Source organism: Haemorhous mexicanus, chromosome 17, assembly GCF_027477595.1.
Source record: "Haemorhous mexicanus isolate bHaeMex1 chromosome 17, bHaeMex1.pri, whole genome shotgun sequence".
In the NCBI taxonomy this organism is placed as follows: domain Eukaryota; kingdom Metazoa; phylum Chordata; class Aves; order Passeriformes; family Fringillidae; genus Haemorhous; species Haemorhous mexicanus.
The window spans coordinates 11,334,149-11,360,620 of NC_082357.1; the positions used below are offsets into that span (position 1 = coordinate 11,334,149).

General features: G+C 38.2%; 3 protein-coding genes across 3 annotated transcripts in view; 2 read left to right on the forward strand and 1 right to left on the reverse strand.

Annotated features, from left to right (window-relative positions):
* Nucleotides 1–26,472, reverse strand: part of C17H7orf50 (chromosome 17 C7orf50 homolog) — a 119,598-nt gene that overhangs the window by 80,041 nt on the left and 13,085 nt on the right. The gene's annotated exons all lie outside the window — the stretch shown is intronic.
* Nucleotides 6,977–16,552, forward strand: LOC132335348 (uncharacterized). The gene is made up of 2 exons (XM_059861812.1): nucleotides 6,977–7,316; nucleotides 13,273–16,552. Exon 2 carries the CDS (start codon nucleotides 13,324–13,326, stop codon nucleotides 14,338–14,340), a length of 1,017 nt encoding a protein of 338 aa, XP_059717795.1. The 5' UTR covers nucleotides 6,977–7,316; nucleotides 13,273–13,323; the 3' UTR covers nucleotides 14,341–16,552.
* Nucleotides 20,957–26,095, forward strand: GPER1 (G protein-coupled estrogen receptor 1). The gene is made up of 3 exons (XM_059861983.1): nucleotides 20,957–21,103; nucleotides 21,659–21,804; nucleotides 23,143–26,095. Exon 3 carries the CDS (start codon nucleotides 23,574–23,576, stop codon nucleotides 24,645–24,647), a length of 1,074 nt encoding a protein of 357 aa, XP_059717966.1. The 5' UTR covers nucleotides 20,957–21,103; nucleotides 21,659–21,804; nucleotides 23,143–23,573; the 3' UTR covers nucleotides 24,648–26,095.

A 26,472-nucleotide genomic window follows, 5' to 3' on the forward strand; every position in this document is an offset into this window, starting at 1 on the left:
ACCAGGCTGACATGGCACCTGAATCTGCCATTATCTGTCAATACAGAGACGTCACAGAAGTTGACCACATTTTGGAGCACTCACAAATACTCACTCAACTACTATATAATAGGAGAATATTTTCTCGAGGTTGTGAAGAAAATACAACACTGTTACCACAAACCTCAGAAGGAAGTTTAATTACATCAGCACCTTTTTTTTTCCCTTATTTAAAACTAAGATTCAATTAAATTGTTTTTGTGCTGTGGGTATGTGCATCAGTAATGCCCCATTTATCACTGCTTAATAAAAATGAAAGCAGCCCAGTGTCTGGGCTGGAGACCTCGTGAGCTTCACTGCAGCAGCACAGGAGTGGTGAGACCCAAGAAAAGCAGAACCTGTCCCAGTGCCACTCTCAGTTCCACAGTTTGCTTAGGACTCAGAGAGGAATTGATTCTTGCCTAAATTTCTGCAGCTGTGAAGTGCTCAATGCACTGATGAATCCTAAACATCTGCTCCTAAATTAATTTCTGTAGTCTCTTAATAAGCAAAAACTTGTGTATTTCTTGAGTATCTTGTGCAATACTTTTTCCAAGTGAAAGCAATCTAGTGGTACAGACTGCCATGGCAACAAATCTGAAGTGTGAAATGTTTCCTCTGTTGAATTCCTTAAGTTTTCCATTATATATCAAAACACTTTGACATATGCTGACTACATTCTTTTTCCATCAGGAGAGCAGAGGATCTATTATCTCCTTTGTCATCCCACTTTCTTCCCACCAAATCCTTCCCTCACCTTGAAATTCCATGTGATTGCCTTATATTCCTTCTTTCTAAAGAACTGGCACTTTTAATTACATCTGCAAGAATTGTCAAAAACATTCACATTCTGCAGCAAGCAGATTTTCCATATTATTACAAATCATGGCAGTAAAAGATTTTAAAATACAGGATTCACATCAGAGTATTTACAAATTAAGTATAAAAGCATACTCTAAAAAACCCTTTCTATCAAAAGTTCTTTAAAGCAAGGTTTATAACCAGAAGTGAATCCTTTTTATCCAGTTTAAAAAGTACTTGCACGCTTTTTCTGCTTTTCTTAAATACATTCATTATCCCAGAGGTGCTGCCACTGCCACTGATGGGCTCAGCTTGGCCAGTGGCAGGTCCACCTTGGGTCTGCTGGAATTGAATCTGTTGGACTTGGAGAAGTTTCTGGCATCTTCTCCCAGAAGCCACCCCAGTAGCCCCTCCCTGCAGCTGCTATCCAAACCTTGCCATGCAAACCCAGTACAATTACTGAGCACAAACTGAAATGAAAAGGCTAATTTTAGCCCCCCCCCCTCCACATTTGCAAATTTAAGCTAAAATTGATCTTGAAATTGGTAGGATTTCTGCACTATTTCTTATCTCCAAAACCTTTAAAAGGTCATTTTGAAATGAATTCTGGAATTGGTTTATCAAAGCTGTTTTAGAAACTCCATCTGGTGGTCACTGGCAGAATGTTCCTGCAGTAGTTCCCAAAAGCAGTAAGATCAGTAAAATTAGTTAGATTTAAATTAATATTTATGGGGGAAAAAAAAAATCAGTCCCAGTTTCTGGTTAAACACAGATTTGTACAGCTGGTCCTGCCTGCAGGCAGTGAGGATATTGCTACAAGTATTTAGAGGAAACAAAATTAACCTCAACTTGGACAACCAGCTGCTGGTGTGATAGAGAGGCAGGTAAGAGATAATTCTGTTGCAAGAAACAAATCTCAACAATGGTTGATTTTGGTTTTGAACCTGACAGAAGGATATTTAACCAGGTTACTAGGTCTGACTATTTGCAAAGAAGTAATATTTCTTAAAAAGCACGTGTTCCTTGTATTGCTTCATGAAACATCTGTTACTAGTCATTGTGGTTGACAAGATGCTCAAAGACCAAAGGAAGTGCCATTCCCATTCAGCTCCAGAGCATTGTAATTCTTTCTAATTAAGTATGGTTTCACTAGTTCACAACGAAATAGATTTCTAAATTAATTAACAGAGAAGTCTGATATTTTTCAGGTCCAGCCTATGTGCTATTAAATAACCATTTCAGCACCTGCAGTGCTATGCAGAGACCAGCTCTCTTATTGAAACTTGCTATTAGGAAAAGCTTTTTCCCACCCTTTAGTAGAATATTATTTTGAAATACAGGCAATTTTTGAGCTCTTGTAGCTAAGTTACAAAGATGATTTACCTGTATTGAGGAATTTGAGATTGATAGAAACATTACTGTATAGCAATAATAATAAAACTCTGTTTATAAAACAACTTACATTACAAACAATGCTCAAATAAGCCAATAATAAAATCACTAATAGTGAACCACAGGCAAGGCACCCTGAGATGTGAAGGCAGCAATCATAGTAAGCACGGCTGTTCTAGGAAAAAAGGAAGAAATGTTTATTTACAACTAGCTTCTGAGGTGCAGATAATCATTAATAACCAGTGCTTATGGATAAACATCAGCAGCCTGGGCTTCTTAACCCCATCCAAGCACAGAGAGTATGAACATCAAATTTTACAAATTCACATGGCTCCCTGTACCTTATAAATAAGCATAAGCACATGAATTCCATTTTAAAAACCATACTTAGAAAATCCCTTCTTAAACCAACATGCATGGAATATAATACAACAAAGCCATGTGAGGGTTTTTTCTTCTAAAATGAACCCATAAACAAAATTCCTTTAACTTTCCTCCAACTAGCAATTCTTGGTTCTCTGGACAACTTCCCTCATGTTTAGGGGTTTGGTGGATTTGGGTTTTTTGGAGGAGGGGTGTCCTTTTTAATGTCAAAGGCTTAATGTTCTACAATGTTTTAATCAAGGACACAAATTTGCTTGCTGTCAAGTAAGGCTAAACATATATAAAACTAACAACAAGGCCTTTCACAAGAACAGTTTTACAGTGTGACTGGTAACTGTGCATCAATGAGGCAAAAGCCTTAGAACAGATATTCCTCTCCAAAATTAGGGGAATTTTGAGGTATTGCATTAATGTAAGTGATTTGAATGTCTTAAAATGCCACAAAGAAAAGCTTCCAATATTTAAGCTCAGACAAACAGAGTCAAAGCAATCTTTGACTAACACAGTGGCTTATATCCCACACTCAAGACATTTTTTTCTTACACGACAATGAGGAAAAATTAAGGTGGAAATACATGACAGTAGATGAAAAACATCTTTGAAACAAAATTGCCATGTATTGCCTGATTCAAAATTCCAGTAACAAAGCAACTGCTTTTCATCATAATACACTGGGGTATAGGCAATAACAGTCATTTAATATTCCAAAACAATCCTATCTTTCTACAAAGGGATGGTTTTCTTAATAACATTACATCCAAAAGGCAAGAAAAGATACATTAACCAAGAGAAGATGACAACAGTGTGGTCTGACAATAAACTTTGGGCTCCTCATGCAGGATTAGCTCCCAAACAATCAGTACCCCAGAGAATCCAGTCCAGTCCTTGGACTAACTGCAGGCTGCTGCAGCCTCTGCTCTCCAGGATGGATCTGTGATCACCCTGGGGCTGTCTGATGCAGCACCAAGCAAACACGAGCTCTAATGCTCAACTGAGCGTCACAGCTCTTTGCTGAACAGCTGATCAGGATTGTTCAGAAGGAAGATGAGCAAGATAGGATCACCATCTCCACAATACTTCACTGGATGGATCTGCCTGAAGCCAGAGAATAAAAAGACTGAAATCTCCATGGCTGCAGCATCTCACAAGCCAGAAGCATTGAACAGTGTTTGTCAGACAGGATGGAGAAGTTTCTCTCATCTGGCACACATGGGTATGAGAGAAAGAGCCTTCACTTCAAATTAAGCCTACTGTCAGGGATGTGTGCTCTGTTAACACATCAGTAATATGGGTCAATTAAGAGAAATTATTGGTGTTAGAAAAAAAAAAGTAATTCACATCTGCTTTCTTTATAGCAACATCTGTCACTCAGTACTGGAGATATTTATTTTGCCATATGAACAGTTGTGTTCAAAAATAAACCCAAGTTTTGCCCACCACAGCCCACACTGTAGGTAGTTAGTGGCTGTACATGTTATCAGCCAATCCCTAAATATTGCCACAGCATCTCACAAATATTTCACTCCTGTAACTTCACCTTTCCTGCCTCCATCCTATCCAGAACATCATTATCACACATCAACTTTTTCCACTGACAGCAAGTAAATTAATACACGCTAAGAAATTTCACCAAAAAATCACGAATCCATAAATCACTAATAAAAATAATTATGACATTATGCATCATCCCAAACACAATCACTTAACCATTTTCTGGAGCTTTGGGAAACCTTTACACAACTGAGCACTAGTCTGCTTGCCACTATTCTCATATGACTTGTACCCTGTGACCATTTAAGCACATTAAACAAACTGGTTTATTGTTTTTTCTAAGGAAAGATGCAGCTGGTCACACAACAGCAATATTTTGCCTTTCTTTTACTAACACATTAACTGTGACAATAACAGCACAGTAAGCTGCTGCTAAAACTCCACCTGAGAACTCTTAACATACCTCAAAAATTATTTTGTTTTTGTAGATGAGGCAGAATTGCAGCTATCAAGATGGGAATCAGCAAAGTCTAAACAGAATAAAGAATATAGTTGGGAAACTTTTATTTTCTAACTTCTATTTCTCCTCTGACTTTTAACTTATTCCATCACCTTGGAAATTCCTCAGTAGCCAAGTTTCTCCACCTGTAAAATGTGATGCTTTCTGATGTGTGAGTCTCTCAAGCTGTGTACAATTCTGAAATTGTGTTGTGCTATGTGCACCTGATTCCAAGTAGGAAACATCATCTTGCTCCCTAAATACCACTGAATGTTCAATACAGGCTTCAGACAAAGTATGAACTCATGTCTGTAAAGGTGAATGCATTTTAGAGATGGGAGCTTGCTCTCTGATTACTTTTCCAAGATGGGAGGTATAAGAAAGAGCTTCTGTCTTTTTCCTTTTCTGGTTCCATTTATACAATTTTGTCATTAGTGGATAAGTTCCCTTGGAGCTCTGCTTATCCAGTCCATGCATTGTCAGAGCTGAGGTTACTGAGTAACAGGAAATGTGGCCTCAGCTCTGCTGTGTCAGGGCTTATCTCTGCATGGGGGTTACTCCTTGCTCACCTACTGCTCATTAACTCAGAGTCACTGAAACCTTTGTCAAGAGTGGTTTGAATATTCCTCACATTCGTGCAGGCATTGATCAGCCTCTCTTTTACTAATAAACCCCAAGGGCACAGCCAGATATCCTTGTGTACACCCACCCAAGGCAAATTCAAAAAGATACAAATCCCCAGCAGTTTGCTCCTGGCCCTCAGCCAAGAAATAATTTTAGTTCCCCCCCCATCCTGCCCTCAGCAGAGCCCAGGGTTATCAATAATGGGCCTATTCAAAGCACTTCAGTGGAAAGTACAGCAACAAAACCATGTTGCAACTGGTCAGCATTGCCTCGAGTGCACAAGTGATCCATTCTGGAAGCTAAAAAGTTAAATTGATGAGCAAAACCTTCCTGAAATTTTTCTGCAATTTCAAAAGCAATCTTTTCACTATGCCTACGTAGTTTGCTGTGCTCTCTGCACAGCCCTCAGTCCTAGAAAGAAGAAGGTGACACTTGAAATTTGCATCTTTACTGAAAAACCAACAGAAAAATAAAAAGAATCACCTGATTTGCATGTAATGACAATGCGTATTTTTTCTTTACCATTCTTAATTATAAGAATTTATTGCCAACAGAATGAGCCTGGATTAGGGTACAGCCCACAGGGAAATGTTACATACAAAACACCTGCACTGCACTGCCACTTTGCCCAAGGTTTTCTGTAACAGTTTGCAGGAACTACTGTAAACAAAAGGGAAACAATAAACAACCTACCCAGTCCAACAAACTGCTACATAAGATCATCAAAGCAAAGGCTCTGTGTGAATTACAGTATTCTGAATAAAGCTCATTGGAAATCACATTTCACAGAGCCCCTGAACCACTGAAGAACTGCTCGAGAGAACAGTTACCTCACAAACAATGTGAACCTTCAACCTGAAAACTGAAATGTTTCTGAGCTACTGCTGGAACCCAAGACCCTCCATCCAGTCTACCTCTAATCTTGAGGAAGTATTTGGAGCAGTCGTGCTAACCTTCAGCTCAAAATGTAGACCAAGTGCTAAAAATATCTTCTCCAGGTAATGCACAACTCTGATTTTGAAATTCAGACTCAAACAAATTTGTCTCGTTTCACTTGTTTGAAGCGCTTTGCAGTTTCCATGTGTTTTTCACTGAGCCTTGTTAAAGTGCAACAAGTGGGAAGCCAAGAAAAGACAGTGCTGATACACTGGTCACAAACTACCCTCTCAACCACAAAAGCCACTGCAGGTTACTGAAATATTACAACAGAAATGCCCTTCCCCATGAGCAGGTATAGGAAAACATGAAGCTACTGATACATCCCAGACAGACGGGCTGCACTAAAAAAAAAAAACGTGAGCCAACACTTTCTTGCTTATTTATATCTGAGGTTTTAAGAACACTATTCAACAAAGTCACTGACTGATGCTGAGCCAGACCCAAAACATCCTTCATACTCCAAGTCTTGTCTTTTAACACCTCATGGTCATTGCAGAGCATCTGGAAAAATAATTTATTGTATGTACACAGTAACATGAGTATTCCAAGAGCCAGAGCCTTTGGAAAAATAGAAATACACCTATTTTAAGCAGGGATCTTAATGGTTTGACATGCCCTGCTTTGTGAGGAGCTTTTGTTGTATTAAGCAAAGGGTGTGGTGTGGTATTTATTCCACAGGCTTTTCCTTTTCTAGACCTCTAGCACTTCACACAGCACACTGGGAAAAAATGCAATTGCAAAGGCTGGCCAGTGAGCGTAGGATTACTTCATGAACAGGAAAAAAAAATCCACTGGATGGCCTCACATACTTAGAAATGGCAGGCAAAACACTACTTTTCTGTTCTAAAATATCTCATTGCAGAGGAGAATCTGAACTTTAAAGTCACATGATGATGAAACCATAGGTTTGCTAAACTTGCAACGTGTATGGTTTGAATGACTTCAGCCAAGTTCCTGTTTCCCCTGCAGAACTGCACAGTTTTTAGGCAGCAAGCGCCTGGATTCTTCACCGTGATGTACAGCAGCTGAAGAAGTTACTGTAATATATACACTCTGCTTTCTACAGAAATAGAAAGGGCTATAAGCTCCAAACAATAATTGTATTTCATCTGCCATTTCTCAGTGAAAGGCTCAGCCTGTTGTTTCTGTGGAACAATTTCTTGAAAAGGTAAGTGCTTTAAGTGCTTTATATTACTTTGAATATGCAATGTTTTATTCAAGAGGCTCAAACAGTGAAGCTAAGGTTGTTAGTTTTAAATTAAAAGTTGTTAGTTTTCCCTTTTTTAGCAACATTTGAACTACACAAAGCAAAATACTGTATCTGGGAGAGGTCCTAGAAAAGCAGAAATGTATAATGAAGCTGAAATTTGTGATAAAACTGGGCATTAAGTAGAGAAAATGTGAAGACTGTTTTCCAGTACGTACTTCACTCCTGTTGAACCAATGGAAGGTGGATGATGAATTACTGGTTAGTGGTGTGGACAAATGACTTCAACCATTGCCTCAAACCAGTCTTTTAAAGGATGGACATTGTCAAATGATCCTAACCCCGCTACAGGCAGTGTATAGGACAGGAAACAGTTCAGGGATTATGTTTAAGTCACTGTTAGTTCCTTTATATTCTAGAAAAGTAAAACCAAAAGCTTTCGGTTTCTCAGGAACTGCTCCTTTTCCACAAGTTAAGCATAGGATTTCTTAAGTCTTTACGACTTCAAATACTTGCCCAAGAGTAGGAACTGAGCTCTTACAAGAAAGATGAATATAGTATTTCATATTTTAGTCTCATATACTGCAAGCTGCCCCCCGTCTTTTAACTTGGCAGACAGAGTGTGAACAGAAAGGACATCTTCTCTCCCCAGATCACGTGTTAGCTGAAGTCACTGCAGGACATCCCTACCAACAGCAGAGCTTCACGAGCAATGTTATGTATATTGCTTTCTGACTGGAGGAAAGAATATTTTCCTTCTAAAGGCTGGTGACAGAGTGCAGAAAGACTGCCCTACCAAACCTTTTATAGAGGAAGAGTTCTGGCTGCCAGGGAGAAACTCCCCTGGTTTAGGAGCTCTTCCTTCTAGACTTTAAATAAACACAAGTCTCCTTGAAACCTCCCGTTTTGCAAAAGTTAAACATTAAAGTGGGGATGGGGAATCCAAACCCAATGGAATCTTAAGGACTAGGTCCCCTCAGCACTGAAAGTCCTTTCACAACTTGCTATTTTTAAACTGTTTTTTGAACACTGTGCTCACTGTGTTGGAAGTGAAGGGGAATGTATTCACTATGCTTCAGAAAGCGAAAATCAAACATATTTGCTTTAACTGCTGAATTATAGGGAGGAAACAGGGATAGAAAGAGGAAAAAAAAAAATCCAAGAAAAAAGGGAGGCCACATGAAGTTAAGGAGGGATTTGTGATGTGACTGATAGCAAATTAAAGTAAAAGAAACCTGAAATAAAGGGACAGGAGCATGACAACACAAAGATAAACCAAGCAGCATATTGCAAATTTCCCTCAGTAATGAATCATAAAACAAACAGAAATAGACCTGGCTTCTGCCATAGCTACCATGACTAAATGGAGATAAAAAAGTCAGTTTATGTCATAGTATGCTGTAAGAGAAAAAAGAAAAATTTGGGTCTTGAGGTGTTTGCACTGTAAGCTGACAGATTCCAGTAAAAGAGTTGAGGACTTGGCTGCTGTTGTCACCCCCTCCACCCACACCACAGCAGAACATAAACATTACGTGCATTTGGAAAAAAAAAAAAAGAATGTCCCTGCAGTAAATCCAAGAACCATACAAGAACTGAGGGAATACGAGATCTTCTCACAGGAGAGGAAAATGACATAATGAATTCCCTATATTTTTTTATGACGGAAACTCTAAGTATTTTGAAAAAAAAAAAAATGTGGCCAGCTGTATGAATATTCTGAAATAAAACATCATGTGAGAAATAAGCCACCCTCTGCTGCTCCCATGGAACATATATTTTTATTTTAAATTAAATTAGTACTACCAGTAGTCTGAAAAAAATTACAAACATTAATACTACTACAGCAGAAGCAGGGAGCTCCTTCATTCCACTGTTATTTCATTCTAAGCATGAACTTGATGCTCTGGGAATGCTTTAAAGGTGGAAAGATAATTTCTAAGAGCTGCTTTACATGATAGATGAGCACCTTACAGTCACAGGAATCTCTAAAGCTACTCAATGATGTAAAAAAAAAAAAAACAAAAACAAACAAACAAAAACCCAAAAAACCAAACAAAAACCCCAGAGAGGTTGTGCCATCTGGGACTATTCCCAATCCATCCGTTGCAGAGGCTGCAGGGGAGTCAGGCTGTTCTGGTGGGGCCCAGTTTATAACCCCAGCTTGAAAACCCTAATGCAGCCACTTCATGGGGTGGTGAACAATTCATCTTGAAAAGTGCTATGTACCCTCAAATTTCATTGACTTCATTATGAAGAGACAAAATATTAAAAAAAAAAAAATCAGATTGTCAGGAAGTCAGAAATGTTCAGGTGGAGGTGACCTTTTTAGAGAGAATGCAGGTATGGTTCAGCTTGTAGGAAGAACTGGCCATGTCTGCTTGTCCCCCTGCACAGGAGCCTTTCCTACCACAACCTGAGCTCCAATCTACCATTTGCTCTTTTTAATAGTGAGACACCAGAACCAAATATGAAAAGAGTCCCTGACATCATCATTGTGATTCTTTCAAGCTTCTAGGAATAATTTAAGGGGGAAAGTTAATAACTACAGCATTGACTTTAATCTTATTTGCAAAACTAAAAATATTTCAGGATTGGCTACAAACTGCTAGGAGATATTTCTTCTTCTGTAATAAATATTTTATTGAATTCAAAAAAAGATTTATGATCAAGCTGACTAGCCACAGCAAAGCTGCAAACAGAATTCTGGTAAAATTTTCTTTGTGTGGGAATCCCAAGGTGATTGCCTTTAAAACAGCACAGCTAAAAATTTTTCTTTAGCTCAGTATTCTGATACTTACACTGATTATAATAATAAATATTTAGTTGCAGTGTTATTTCCCCAAAGTGAGCATGTTAATTCTAGGCTAAAGAGATTCCTTTTGTTCAGTTTAAATTCTTCCTCAGATGAGGTAATTTAAAAGACATACACTTAGGTGAATATAACAATATTTAGATGGAGAGGAAGCATCAGTGTTAATAATTTAACAATATTGTTATGTCTGTGGTTGCAACTGAAACTGTTTCAGGCATCCGTCCTGACACCACATGAGAGCAAAACACAGCCTTAGCCTCTGCTTAACACAGCTGGGCTGTCAGTAACACACCCCAATGTGCAAGCAGGTGGGTACAGGAAGAGAAACCAAGATGCTGCACTTGCTTGCACAGTAAGCTGCAGTTACTGGAATATGCTGCGTTAAGCCTTACTTTGTTTTAAATGCCCAAAGAGTATTTAAATAAAATTAAAAATACATTGCCATTGTCATATTGAACCCAGCATCAGTACCAAGGCCAGGTCCTGAGCACATTTATTCAAGTTTTGGTATCCTTTTCCCCCCTGTAATTTGACGTTAAGGCCATGTGATTTCCTGTGAAACCCCAATGGCCTTTGTTTCCTTTGCAGTGATGTTACCAGAAAAGCTGAATGTTGCTAAATTATTCTGAGGTTTTCTGCAAAGACAGTGAGCACAGTTAGTTGGCCCATAGAAGTTGTTGAGAAGATAATGGAGATGTTCACAGTACCAGAACTGAATTCTTCCATTCAGCCCTGCAAAAGGCCTGATGGAATTTGCAGGTAACACTGGAGGCTCTGGTGGAACAGCTCTAAATGTAAATATTTCCTGACCTTGAATCTACAGTGTGGGATGATAACAGAATTTCTCAGATGCTCAAGTGGCCACAATCCTTCACCAGATTAAGCTTCAAATCTCTCTCCTAACAAAAAATCAAAATTTGACTTACATTTTCCTTCATCCTTGAGACTCCCCCCAAGCATTTAAGAAGAAATGAATTGCAAAAGTTAAAATTTCATACATAAGAATTTCCCATATCTAATAAACTATTTTTAAGCTTCAAAATTATATTGACTCTTAACTTGCTCCAGAGACTTCTGCCTGTTTTTCCCATCAGTTCTTTCCTACATGGTGCACCCCAGTTCAGAGGCTGGCACAGAGTCTGACCAGCCAACCTCGCCTCCTGCAAGACCACCTGTAACACAAAACATCTTCCCTGGGTGCATCAGTCCTTCCTGTAGTGGAATCTCTCAGAAAATAACCTTTTCTACAAAGGAAGAAACTCTGTCTTTAAAAAGGGACAAAGAACACTGCTGAATCAAAACATAACTCCACGCTTTTCTATAAATGAAATTATAATTATATAAGATTACATACACATTTAATCAAAGCCACTTTGATAAGTCAACTTTTCTAATTAAAACCAGTATTAGAATTCCAATTTTGAGGAGAGATTAGAAACATCAGAAATGTGAAGTAGTGTCAGAGGTAACAACCATAAATTAACTGTCAAACAGTATTAAGACACTGATTTATCTATAATGAGCACTGCTTAGAAACATTAATGCATCTCTATGAATTTTTACCAATTTAACATTACTTTCATTTTAAGAGTTAATATCACTAGAATCCCCTTATGGAAAAGGCATTATGTACAACTAAGTATGCAGTTTCTTGCCACTGTGAGTTATAGAAACTTCTGTAGGGAGAACTCCATGGTCCTCTCTTTGCCTGCTTGTTCAGACCAGCTTTAGGTAAAACAGAACACAGTAAAAACACCAAAGTCTAATACAAAATTGGAATATTTGTGAATAAAAAAAGATTTTTTTTCCCCAGAAAACACTCCACACAGTAAAAATGCCTATTTGTTTAACTTTCTCCAGTGCTGAGGAACATCTTTAATCAGATGTTCCAAATTAATTAGGAATATGGGTTCATTATCTCATGTTTAAATATATTTAATCTTTGCAACTAAAAAAGGTATGTTATTTTCTGTATCAATCAGTACAAGGTGCACAGAAATTTCCTCTTAGAAGTTGAGCTAATTATGCTTTTAGGTGGTCTAGAAAATGCATATTTCTAAATCCATTACAGTTTTCCACAAGTACGTATTATGTTTTCATAAAAGCTTTTTGGCTTAAAAGAAAAGGAGCCTCCAAGCATTTATACAGTAACAAAATCATTGTATCAACATATCACAGAGTCATTACAGCTAACAGCCTAACCATATTACTCTCAAAATTCCCTATTTCCAGGAATTTCTAATGCAGCTGTAATAAATGGTCCTTGCTAAAACTTTATCAACAGGTTTATAATGCACCAGTAATCGTTTTCTCAAAGTTGAGCATGCAGAAAAGCATTATTATGTTTTTGCTGTTTTATGCAACGGCTACATCTAAGAAATGACAGTGTTATTAATGTATAAAGATGTTTTGGTATAAAAGCAGTTTGTTCATAACAGTTCTTAAACATTCTCATTAATTTTATACAGGCTCCTCAGCACAGACTGCAGCTATGAAAGGCTTTTTTTCAGAACAGAAAGGAAGCAAAACTAAAACAAAGAAAGGAATGTGGCTCATGCCTCATATTGTGATTATCTTTGCATTTTCCTCAGTATGTGGTGTGAGACTGCAGCTGGGTTCAAATGATACAAAATTCCCACCCTTGTGACAGGACAGTGGAGCTTTTTGTGGCTGGAGCTGCTGCCCACACACTGGATTGCCCTGCAAACCGCCCTGGCCTTTTTTGGCGAGATGGGGAGGAAAAGCAGCTCCACCTAAACAGAGCCAGCTCCTTCCTCACCCTCTGAACAGCCAGGATTCCATGTATTCCACAGGCAACATGAGTGTGCTGGATCCTGGCTGTCCACAAAGCTGAGCTGCATCAAGTGAGGCAAAGCAAGGAGTGGTAAGAGCAGAAACCACATCAAAAATAAAAAAGGCAGATTTGTCTGGTTAAAAATAATTTCAAGCTAACTTGGGTAATAACACAGGAGTGTAAAATCCACCAAGAAATTACAGCATTTATTCTGAACAAATGGTTGATACGCCTGACTGCACATAATATATTCAATGCAAAAATAGGCATTAAAACTGTAATTTAAAACTTGTTTCACCTTCCTTTTCCAGTTCAGTTTCAAACACTGTTGAACAGAAAATAAGCACAGTGTGGAAAGCAGGATGACTTCTCACAACATGACGTGGATCAGCTACCCAAGCAAGAGCCAGCCTTTCAATTCCACAGAAGAAATTGAAGCTGTCATAACTTCTCAAAACATCATATCCAGAGTTATGCACTGTTACATTGCCCTTTTTGTACCCACTGGATTAATAGCTGGCATATGTATTTTGATCATTTTCATAAAGAATCATTTGCAGAATAAAAGAGCAAGCTTGGACTTACTTCTTCTGCACTTCACCATCAGCAATATCATAATGATATTTTTCTCCTTTACTGTCATTACTAGACCTGACTATTTAACAGCAACCCACCTTACCTGTAGCGTACTGTCATTTTTTTTCAACTTTGGTTATTTCAGTTCTCAGTATGTTTTCATTTTGACAATTCTCACACTATTACTGGAGAGATTTCCACCATGGACTGATCTCTGCAAAGCCACCCAAAGACCCATCTTGTGTGTTGGGCTTGTACTCACATGCACCTTCTGTTTGTCCCTGACAGAGGCAGTGCTGGTTGGCACTGATAATTACCACCTGGAAGTACAGTGCCAGTTGGATCCATTATTTGCATGGCCTGAATATGAGATTGTTAAATTCATCTTTGGGTTTGGAATCCCATCATTGCTCCAGATCCTCTGGTTTATTGTTCTGTGTGCTAAAGAAGCACCTGCAGGAGCTCCATCCTTGCAGCAGCACATCCGCGCTTACCCTGCCGTGTACACCATCAGCGCGACAATGTTCATCTGCCGCCTGTTTTATAACGTCATGATTCTCTTCAGGACAGCACTGAAACTGCAGAGGAGCATTGGAACGACAAAGAACGAGCTTGTGATGAACATTGCAGAAATAGTGCTGTTCTGTGAGAGCTGTGCTAGTTTGGTAGTTTTACTTTTTTTTCATAAACCATGCAAGGATGAAGTACTTAGAGTCATACATATGTGCCGAAGGAAAACCCGTGCCAACAATCACCTTGAAATACCAGAAGCAGCCCCAGCCCATCAAAGGGAGTCTCAGTAATTCTTGCTCTTCTAAACAACTGTCAATCCACTTTGCTTTTTAGCTTGTGGGTTTTTGTTTGGTTTTTTACTTCTTCAAAAAAAGGGCAGTTGTTCCTTCTTTAGAACCCAAACTTGGCCTATCTTACAGCTAGCAGTACTGGAAGAAAAAAGATGGTCAGTTCTGGGACTTACAGTGGAACCTGTAAGAAAACTTCCAGGGTCTGGGGCTATAGGGTTTTTTCATATATACATGTATATTTAAATAATCTATTTTTCTGCAAGCCATTGCTTCTAAGTGAGGTAGAAAGATGAGTACTGTTGCCATAGAACTGTGCTTCTGCAGTAATATCAATGCCCTAGCAGAGCTGCAAACAAAAATGTGGCAGGAAGCAACTTTGAACAAAGGTCAAAATCTGTAGAGTCAGAGCATTTTCTCAGGTGCGCTTCTTCCTTTGACTTCTTACCCTTCAAACTACATATTTCTATAACACTGGTATGTAACTGGTATATATAATTCTAGTGGCAGCAGCAGTGAAGTTTTTGTCTGAATTCCTGTGCCAAAAAAAAAGAAAGAAATCAAATTAACGGAAACACGGGTCTATAAAGGAAAGCTTTGGGTCCTTTGTGAGGCACTGAACTGGAAAGATCAATAGGATGGCTAATTAAAACTTTGTGCAAGAATGAAAGCTTTTTGTTAATGTACTCTCAGCTTCTACTTTGCATTTAGACTTACAGCAATGACTGATTTAAGCCATTCCTGATGAGTTCATTCAGAAGTACAAAGTCATTGGAAGAGCCACATTTTCAGTAATACACTAACTGAAAAACAGAGGAAAGCCAGCTCAGAACTGTAAAACTGAGGTATATTTTTAAGAAGGCAAACAAAACCCAAGCCCCAGTTCCCAAGTGGAATCAAGGCTCTGCTAAAGACAAGCATTGTACATTTAGATGAGAGTTGATGGGTAAATGGTGCAAAAAGATGAAAAAATCTGAATTAGAATACAACGGTTGGGGTGCAGGAGTTTGGATGAAGCCCTGCAGGATCAGTAGCTGATGCAGGCTGAGATGTAGGTGCAAAGCTGTAGATGCTTGCTTTCAGCACACTATTACTGCCACCAAATCTGGCCAGGAGCCACCTTAGGCATTTGGCTTCGGCTTCACCTTCTCTTACAGAAGCGGAGAGAACGGAAACAGGAAAAGCACAGAATTGTACTAAAACTTGGATAATGACGTAGACTCAGATGGCAAAGTTACAAAAACACAGCACTGTGATGAGAAAGCAACTTGAAGAGTTCTGAGAAAAGCTATTTTGATGCTTAAATCTGTGCCTTTGTATGAAACCCAGGTGCTAATGGAACTGAGAAGGGTTTTTTTGCAGTTATATCCTTTGAAAGATCTTCCTGATGAGGTCTTCCAGATTTATGTGGGGAGCTGGTGTAAATCATCATGGGCTGCCTAAGAGAGAACAGCAGGAACTGATTGATCAAGATGAACATCTTCCACAAGCCAACAGCCAAGTGCAGAATTGGAAGAACAACAATCATGCAGAATATAGATCAAGTACCTAGAGATATGGATCTAGTCTTGGACATCCAAATCCTGACAGGTATGGACCATGACTGCATCACATGCAAACAAAGGGCAATCTGTAATCCCACCATGACTGTAAGGATCAACATTTCCACAAGATGTAAAAATCAGCTGGTAAGATGTCTGCATTACATTGTGTCAGCCTGTTCCCCTGTTCAATTTTGTTCTGCTGCCAGCATGAACAGATGGATAATTAAAGGACTCTACATATAAACAGATCATTATAGAACGTGGTCAGAAAGGAAGTAGGCAGATAAGACTCATCTCTTTGAACACAAGAGCCAATTTCATACTTGTGAAAGGAATTCTCAGATGGCATCAGAGGTTTTGTTTTACACCTGAGAAGAGGGAGATTAAACAACAAAGACCAAAGATCAGCCTTGCAGTAAAAAGTCTGAAGAGATGAGTTGAAGGAACTGTACATCACTGAAAAAGCTGACAGACTGAGTGAAAGAATATGTCAGAAGATGCAAGCTGTTTATCCTAGCTCAGAAAGGCAGAGTTTCAGCTGCACGGATGAGGAGGATATTTTGTAGTGTGGGAATTATGTGCAAATGATTCTACTTTACTTACAGCTTCCATACATTTTATATTTAAGGATAAAAGAATAAATATTGTGTTGTTTCTGAGTTACTTTGAAAGGTGCCTAAAAGAAAATTGAGTCAGTAAAAGCTGGCTGGGACCTGGAAAGTGATGTGAGTGAATGCCAGTAACACACCTGTGAAGAGGCATGGGGTTGAGCAGGGCACACTGGTGCTTCATGATGCTCTCAGCAGGGTACACAGCTAGAGCAGAGCCATACCCAAGTGTCACAGACAAAAAAACCTGTAGGGACCTACTGTCAGATGTAGGATGTGAGAGTGAGCACACCTTGGCAGAATGAACAACTCTGTGTGAGTCTGTGAGCACTCCTGGGGAAAGCTCCTGGCAGCCATCTGTGAGATGTGAGTATGTGTACTCTGATCTCTTCCCTGTCCACGTGGAAAAAACCTGAGTATTTTCTGGATGGCTGGTTATATTGCCATGAAGAAATCTCTCTGTACAGTGAAAAGACTTTGCAACTGAATATGAGAAAACCAAGGTAAACATGAGGGAAGAGGTTGAAAAATGCAAAACTGTAAGTCAAATAGTTATGAGTATAAATTTTAGCAATAGAGAAATGTTTTCATAGACTTATTCTTGAAAAAGTCAGAGCTTACAATAAAGTTTAGGGCAATGAACATGTGGTCCTAGAGAAAATCTACTTGCATCCAGCTAGAATATGAAAGCAAACACCCCTACGTGCAACAGGGAAGGAACACAAGCAGTTTCCCAAAATCCTTCTAATACAGTCTGATATGAGGGAAAAGAGCAGTTTTAGCTAAGATTTAAAGTAATATTTTTAAAATAATTAATAATCCAAAGAATATTTTTAAGAGCAAAATAAAATCTCCATGCTCTGAGATTTTTTTTCTCTTATGCAAGCAGCAGCTCAGTTGAACCCTCACTTCTCCCAGGCTTCACCCAGTTGTGAACAGTATGTTCCAGAAAAAATACAGCATATATTTTTATAGGCAGGCTGTCAAAATTAACTGAAGGGATATACTGGAAAGTTCAAAGGGGAATATTTTACTACTGCCTTGGTAATATTTGTATCTTTCCACGACTTTGGTCTTCATTTGAAAAAACCATTTTATTCAGCAGAAGAGAAATGATCAGGCTGCTGAAATTAAAGCTTGAATTTCTGAGTTGGTAACACGTTTTAGAAAAGAACTCAGGACTCATCATTACTGAACCAGCTGGCTCAAACTTGATCTGATCCCATTGCAAACAACATTTGAGCTAGAGACTAGATGTGCACACTTGAATCACAACTCAAGCTGCTACATCCCTACATGTATTTCTAAGTCTGCCCTTAGTTACATTCTATTCTAATATTAAACTTACAGACACTGAAAGGACTTGAGTATTATTTATCTTGATTTTGAGGTAGCTGCAGAAGATTTGGGGCATGGTGAAAACTCAAGCAATTCAGCCAAAGTAAGTACTCTCCATAATGTGTCCACCATATATGTTGCACGACAGACAAGTTCACTAATGGATAGAATGAAAGAATGCATTTCACTTCCATGGTAAAAGCATCCAGCAAAGGAATGCCACACTCAGCCACTAAATTAAAAATCACTGATGTTTTGCAAAAAAAAATTTTAAAGAGCCTTTGAATAGAGCCTGAAGTCCTATGATGGGGCTTTGAGCACTCTGGTTTAGTGGAAGGCGTCTCTGCTCATGGCAGAGGGCTTGGATCTAGATGATCTTTAAGATCCTTTCCAAACTAAACCATTCTAGGATAATGTGATCTTTCACTAGACAACATTTTGTGGCCCCATTTAGTGAAATTTTTAGATTATCCCTTAAGAGTTTTGTAATATATGCTTTAAGAAAAATAAAAAAGGTTTTACCAGAATAGTTTGAATGGGTTTGAATGGGTGTAGTCCCTCCAAAAGGAAAAGGCTGAACTTTAAAAAATTATTTTTAGTAAGAAAAATGCATTCTCAGAATTACTGGCAACTGGAAAGCCTAAATACACAAAATATACTCCACCCAAAGTTTTCTGAAGGCACAAAACACAATTAATTCCAGCTCAAACTAAGTTTGATTATTTGCAAGAAAGATTATTTGCTACTGAGGCTGGACAGGATAAAGTATGAGGGTGCTCTAGAGCAGGGTAATGGATGCTGATTTCATTCAGTGGTTGAAAAAGGTGAGAGAGGATCTGGACATCAGTCTACCTGGAAAACCTCATGAACAGTACCAGAGCGCCTGTATTTCCTCTAGAGATAGTTTCAGAAGAGATTCTTACACAAATCTTATTTCTTTTGCAAATGGTTATATTACAGTTCAAGCATGCCAATACAATTTTAATTTATGCTTCCTTCCCCTTCCATGAAAAACAGAGCCTTACTTTTTTTCAGCTTTCTATACCCTTGCCCTGATCTAATTTCTCCAGGACTCAACAGCTCCATACCCAATACACTTCCACACTTCTGACAGAATCCAAGAGTCTCTTCCATCTTAGAGGGTTTACCCAGCTGGAGAGACTGCCACAGAGTGCTGGCACAAGAGCTGGGATGCATCAGACCTCTCAACACTGCTCTCTCCCATACTCACACCTCCCACTTCCTCCTCAGCTGCCACCTTTAGCAGCACTGTAACAGGCACATATGTTGAAGTCTGCTAAGTTACACAGAATATCTTCTAATACACCCCAGATTCAGCCTCTTGGTGCACTGAAGTACATCACAACTGCACCACTGCTTCTGAAAGGCTGTCTGGTGTTAAGACATGTTTACTGAGATATTTACAGAGCTTTACACATTGACTGCTACCTAAAAACAAACCAGGAAAATTCCAAATGCTGGATTACTGAGGTCTGACATTATACAAATTCTACTGCACCAGTTGCTTTCACAGATTTTCTCAGCAACACTCACAGGAAGGTAAGAGAGCTGGAGCTTTAAGACTCAACACTGTCACAACTGTGACCATGGATCATTAAGGCAATCACTGTGAAGTCCTGTGGAATACTGACAGGGAAAGAGCACAAGTACAATGTTCAGCAGCTGCTATACTTTGAAGTATTTTATGGAATATGGAAATTACAAACAGTGAGATTAAGATAGATTAATCAGTAACAATAATTTGACTGCATAAACAAGGGCCTGAAAATGCTGAGATCTGTTTTAGGAAACAGGATTCAGACAATTTGCACGATCATCTCACAAAATATTTAGAGAAATACAGGACCCATTAATTACAATATAGTAACATACAAAATTACTATAATACTAAATATAACCTCTTATGCTTCACAGTTCTTCACAGCACAGAAAACAGCTACTTCATGGGTCGTTTGAAAGAGAATTTTCTCACAACTCTGGAAGCATGGCAAAGTGACATAATTCTTACCAAACAAGAAAATTATCATTCAGAATTATACAACTTAATAGTAAATCAGTTGATATTCAAAGATAGACAAGCAAAGACAGACAGACCAGCTGATTATCAAATCCAGGCCCCCATAATAACAAACAACTGACATCCAGAAGCAAATGTTACACATGAAGAAAAGTAAAAAATCCTTCAGGCCCTTGCAAGATCAGTGGAAGCTCTCAAGGACAGAACTAAGTAAAACCACATGATCAACAAACAACAATAAAGACTCTTTTTAATCCTGTTCTTTTATGACAGCAAAAAATTAAGACCTTCAAAGCTGGTATCACAAGATTTTTCTAACATTTACAATAATCTAGTCCTACAATGCAATCATATTTGTACACGTCTCAAAGCAAAAGGCTTTAGGCTCTGTCCTCATCACCCTGTATTAAAACACCCCGTTCCACACACAGTGGAAATCTTCTGTTCAAGAAATTTGACCAGCACCAATCTGCACAAACATTCTTTTGATCTAAATAATAACTGATTCCAAAACTATTTACCAAGAGCCATCATGCAAGAACATCTTTAAAAACTTTTTAAATAGCACTGCCAAAATCCTCTATTCCCAGGCACGGTGTGTTGCAGAAAAAACAGCAAATAATGTATTTGCCTCAAAGAAGGCAAAGGCCTTCTGCTCCCAAAGCCACTCACTTAAAGAACCTCTGCTTCACTTTCCTACACAGAGGTTCTTTGTAATCTAAAGATATTTGACCACTGTAATTGGTGTCATACATCCGTTATAATGACATGTTAATTGCTTACTCCACACTTCTGAAACTGTCACACTGTCTTCCTGAAGTCCTAAATGCTGAGATCCCATTCATCTCATTCCAGCAGCAGCAGAATGCTGCAGCAAAGCCAGTCAGGGCACTGAACGTTCAGGTGTCAGATCAACATAACCACAGAAAGCAACTGTCACAAGTAAAATACTGCTCTTTTATGAGGAAGATTTGACTTTCTTCCCATTCTAAGAATTCTGGCCACCAGTAGGTGGTGTTACTTGAAACGTCAAGTAGGTTTTTTTACCCCCCGCGGATGAAATGCAAAACTCCACCTGCAGCACTGGTGTTTCATGCAAAACTGAGGCTCCTCATTCTCTGTAGGGTAAGCTTATTTCCTCCATGTGATTTTGAGCTGAGAAATTCTAAGAAGTAAGAGAATGACAACATACACCTGAAAATTTAAATACAAACAGGCAAAATGGGATCGACTTGAAGGTAGGAAAACTGAAATTTATCTTCTCCGTTTAGAAAAGGACCATTCTCAGATGCTTGATGTCTTCAATCCAATATTTCCCTTTAGATTGCCCAGAGGCTTTTAAAAAATAGCACAAATAACAGTAATAATTGCTTTATATTTATGTAAAATATGCTTCATTGCAATCTGCAAATAAATCTCTTCATTATTGCTCAGCTGAGCTCTAGATTTCAACGGACTATAAAACTCTAAAAAACACCAGAGGCAGAAAGGAGGGTGCAATGAACAAGAGGCAAAATAAAACTGACAAATACAAGAGAAAGATGTTTGAGTAGTTCTAGTAAAAAAGGAAACCAGCAGAAACAGGGTTAATTCTAGCCTTATAAGGCTGTTCAGCAGCACTTCAACTGCACACAAATTAGAACAACCCTGGGAATCTATAAAGCTTGTTTTATTGCCAAGGACATGCAGCAAGATCTGCATTTTCCTCTTGTAAACTCTCCTTTATTTAATAAGTTTTAAAGTAGAATAGGACTTTTATATGATTTTTGTTTTTACTGCTGAATCATCAACAGGTGGCACCCACTGCAGCTCTGCACACCTAAAAGCAAGTTTTTACCGAGAGGACAGTGGAAGTTGGCACATCCATTACGTGTGCACCCAGCAAGGAGCAGCCTGCTGCTGTCTGCAGGAAAACCAGCTCGGGAGAAATGGAATTAAGGTAAAATAAAGTGTTTCACAGTACATAGCTACCTGTAATGCTTTTAATTGCTTGGCTTTTGGCAGCCTTTCAGATGCAATTAAAATCTGACCACCTACGGACCTTTTAAAATCAATTGCTCAGGCTGTTACTTATCTTTTATTGTATTTAAATCTATTTTACTGCCTTATTCACAAATAAAAGGCTGTTACATAAAGACAACAGTTTATGTCTGACTTCACAGCTGCTTGAAACAAACATTGAACCTTCTAATGAGCATAATTTCATATGGATATTTTAGCACGAAGACTTGCACTATTAAAATCATTCAAAACACAGCAACAGATACTGGGAACTTCTACCTGTTTCATTATGAAATCAAAGCTCTGGAACCTGTATCTTTATTTAAGTATCTGTAGCTGTTTCTGATTACTTGAATACATTGAAGGAAACTCAGAGCTGTATTTCTGACTAAAACTATTCTAACCCTCCTACACCACTAGTAATCTGCTTTTTCCTCCCCCAGACTGCACACAGGTAGGATTTAAGTTATTAAAATGTGGAAATATGAATGAATTTTACTGACAAACAATTTTATAAATGTGTTTTCCTGTAAATAAAAATCCGTGGTTTGATAGTAAGATGCAGATTAAAGCAATGTAAAATATTTTAAATTTAGCACAAAATAGCCTGGTTTACAATTTTCTTGCTGTTTTATTTGTTTGGGGTGTTTTTTGTTTGGCTCTTTCTTTTTTAAAATAAACTTCTAGCAATGCTTCAACTGCATAACATTCAACATTTAGAAGTAAACAAATCTGATAACTGGTTATTTTCCATTTCTACCCGGAAGTCAGTGAAACTTAATAAATAACAGAAAACAAATTGAGTATAATAATGTTGGTGTAAATCAATATGCTGCTTGTATTACCTCCATTTCTAAAATGTGCCTTTCCCTCCCACTGAAAGCAGCAGGAACCAACTGCTTTTCATCTCTGTTGCCTTCTCAGCCACAGACTCTGCTATTTATTACCCTTACAAGCTGACAAAATAAATACGTCTGTATATATATTTAAAAATACAGTTTTCCTATATTAGGTTAAAGTCACTCCTTTGATTTCTCTGTATTTCTTAATTTTTTAATACTGAACCCCTGATGGGCACACACAATTTTAACAGACTTGCCCTCATGATGGTATTTTGATCTAGAACAAATTCAAACTCTTTTAAGTGAACCTTTGCATTTATATCAGAACATGATGTTTCCCACAACCTCGGCTGTGATTCAAGTTAGCAGAAGCTAATGGCACACGGAACAGTGCTGGAATATGAGATTAATCGTTTTCCATTTGCAAATTGCAGGTCCAAGGATGTTCATTGATTATTAAAAGAAAACAAATGGAGCTAAAATTCCACTGCCTTCCAACTTGCATGAAGGAACACTGCTGCTGAAAAGCTTTTATTAAAGAGACCCAAGTACCACCATGGTAAAAAGATTCCTACATGATCTTAAGGCATACAGGAACTGCAAATTCTCTTATTTAAGATCTATATAGTATCCTATAAAACAAATTAAGACATTCACTATCTGTAGTATTACATTTCAGTCAGTTTTAAGTCTAATTAATCTGACTTTTAAAGCATTTTAATTTCCTATACAAAAGTCTGTCTCTTTTTCAATTCCAACCAAAAATGTGTACTAGGAATTCAGTTGAAACCAACCAAAAATCTGATTTTTTTGGTATTGCCACCAGACTGTGAGTACTAGTATCTTTTCTGCAGATATTTTAACCATGGAAACTTATTCTGCCTCAGTATCACCTGTTATATGTAACAGCACAACTTTTAACCTGAATGGATCCCATTTGTGTAACGAAAGCATATCCTCTAGATTAGCTGATAAATCAGAACACCAACAATATGTTATTGGCCTTTTCTTATCATGTCTTTACACAATATTCCTTTTTCCCATTGGTTTTGTGGGAAACATTCTGATACTGGTTGTCAACATCAGCTTTCGGGAAAAAATGACAATCCCAGACCTTTACTTCATAAACCTGGCAGTGGCCGATCTCATTCTAGTGGCTGATTCTCTCATTGAGGTGTTTAATCTTGACGAGAAATATTACGATATCACCATCATCTGTACCTTTATGTCTTTGTTCCTTCAGATCAACATGTATAGCAGCATTTTCTTTCTGACATGGATGAGTTTTGACAGATACCTAGCCCTGGCCAAAGTAATGAGGTCCAACCTCTTTCGCACTATGCAGCACGCTAGACTGAGCTGTGGGCTCATATGGATGGCATCCATTTCGGCAGCTCTAGTCCCATTTACAGCCGTGCACTTACAACACACCGGAGAGGTCTATTTCTGTTTTGCAGATGTAAAAGAAATCCAGTGGCTAGAGATAACCCTGGGGTTTATTATCCCCTTTGTGATCATCGGTCTTTGTTACTCATTAATTGTTCGAGTCCTTATAAAAGCACACAAGCACAGGAGTCTCCGGCTGCGGCGACAGAAGGCTCTGCGCATGATTTTTGTTGTTGTCCTGGTTTTCTTTATCTGCTGGCTCCCTGAAAACGTCTTCATTAGTGTCCAACTCCTCCAGAGGAAAAGCGAGCCCGTCTCTTCAAACAGCCCATCCTTCAGGCATGATTATCCTTTAACAGGACATATTGTGAACCTTGCAGCTTTTTCTAATAGCTGCTTAAACCCCTTAATTTACAGCTTTCTGGGGGAAACCTTCAGAGACAAACTGCGACTGTACATTGAACAGAAAACAAAAATGTCAACACTGCATCGCTTCTGTCAGGCTGCCTTAACGTCTGTCATTCCTGACAGTAATGAGCAATCAGAAGTCTGATTTAGTGTCATTGTGTAGAACATTTGACTGTGAAGTTGTGCAAATAGTGAACAAAATGCTTGGTACTAACAGAAAAAAAATGCATTTGTGTGTGTGTATATATATTGTATCGCTCTATTGAGTATTGAAGGTTTATATTCAAAATGTTTTTATGACAAGACTTTAATGTAGAAGAATATGTTTTAGTCAGATTTATATTTAATTATGAACAGGATTATTAAAAGCTGAGCACCGAAGAAGCTTTATTTTGTATTATACATATATAAATGACAATATAAGAGAAAATTTTATCAACTTAGGAAGACTCTAGATGTAATCTGATTATCAGAGATACTTTGCTGGTGTATATAAGGTACTTCCACTGAAATAATGAAGCTGCTGTAACAGTGAGCAAAAATCATTACAACATATTGATGTGGATATGCAGAAAACATTGATTTTTTTTTTCACCCTAACATGTTAAGATGAATGACTTTGCTTACAAGAACTACATGGTACTATCGTCACTGTATTCTAGCATGTCTTCCATGATTAAGTTTTTGATCTTAATATAATTAAGCACAGTGATGAGTTTTTGTCTCCTAAATGTAATCTACTGTTTACATCAGTACTTGATCAAAATCAAAATCATCTGTAATGCTTCTCTCAAAGAACTTCACAGAAGCAAAATGTAGTACTTCATTCGGTCTTTAAGGATTGACCCTGATGATCTCTCTCAGAACAAACATAATTGGCCTTTTTGTCAAAAATGCCAGTGCACCAACATCATGTATATTCACACCTGCCTTCAGATTTGAGTGCACATTGCACAAAATCTCTTCACATTCCAGAACAAAATGCTGTGATTTTTAAGGAAGCGTCACTTTCTGCAAACGCTCTTGTAGATATTGTGTAGATATCGCTTATGAAAGTGACAGAAACCTCCAGTTTTAGGAAGGAAGACCATATTTAATGGAGAGTGTGATTACTGATCATCAGATCTGAACTTCATGCACACCCATCCCACCTCCAGAAACCCCCAGCCTTTCAAGACTGTAAGATGCATTTTAGATTCTTTGATCATTTGAAGATTAATTATACTAAGCAAACAAATGATAGCACCACTTACTGGAAAACAATAGTGTTTCTTTTCTTCTAGCAAATAATTGGGTTGTAAATCTGACTGATGTTTAGCACAGGGTCCTCCTGGACTTGTTCAGAGGAAGCTATAAAGTTCTTGGAGATTAGTGAGCAAGATCATTAAAATATCACTTGCTGCATCTCTCAAGTGAACCAACTCTTTTCACTTCTGTGCTTATTGACTGAAGCACCAGAACTCAGCAGAATAAGATGTTCTGTCCTATTTTCAAATGTCATATATTAATTAATTAGCACAATAACAGATTTTAAAGGATTTTTAAATGTAGACCTTTAAAACAATGAGTAAAGCTACTAAAGCAATAAAGAAAACAGTGAAAATGATGATTCCACTCATATTTCTCATGAAATATCTTGAGCTTCTTAGTGGAAGTTCTGGTCACAAAAGACTTGACCTATAAACAGAAAGGCCACAAGATGATGATGGCTGAATTTGAAATAGATAGCTGGATATTCCTGCAGCTCCAACAGGAACAGCACTGTGGAGTCTGAGGCAACTGCAGATTATTTGCAAGTGATTGCTAATCACAGTCGAACGAAAAATATGTTTAGCTCCATCCTCTCTGCAGAACACCAAGCAGATCTCCTCTCAAGAAAGACGCAAGCACAGTACAAGTTGCTAACAAACACTCAGTAAGTTATCTCCCACCATTGTGCTGCATCACACACAGCCCTTTTTCCTCAGTAC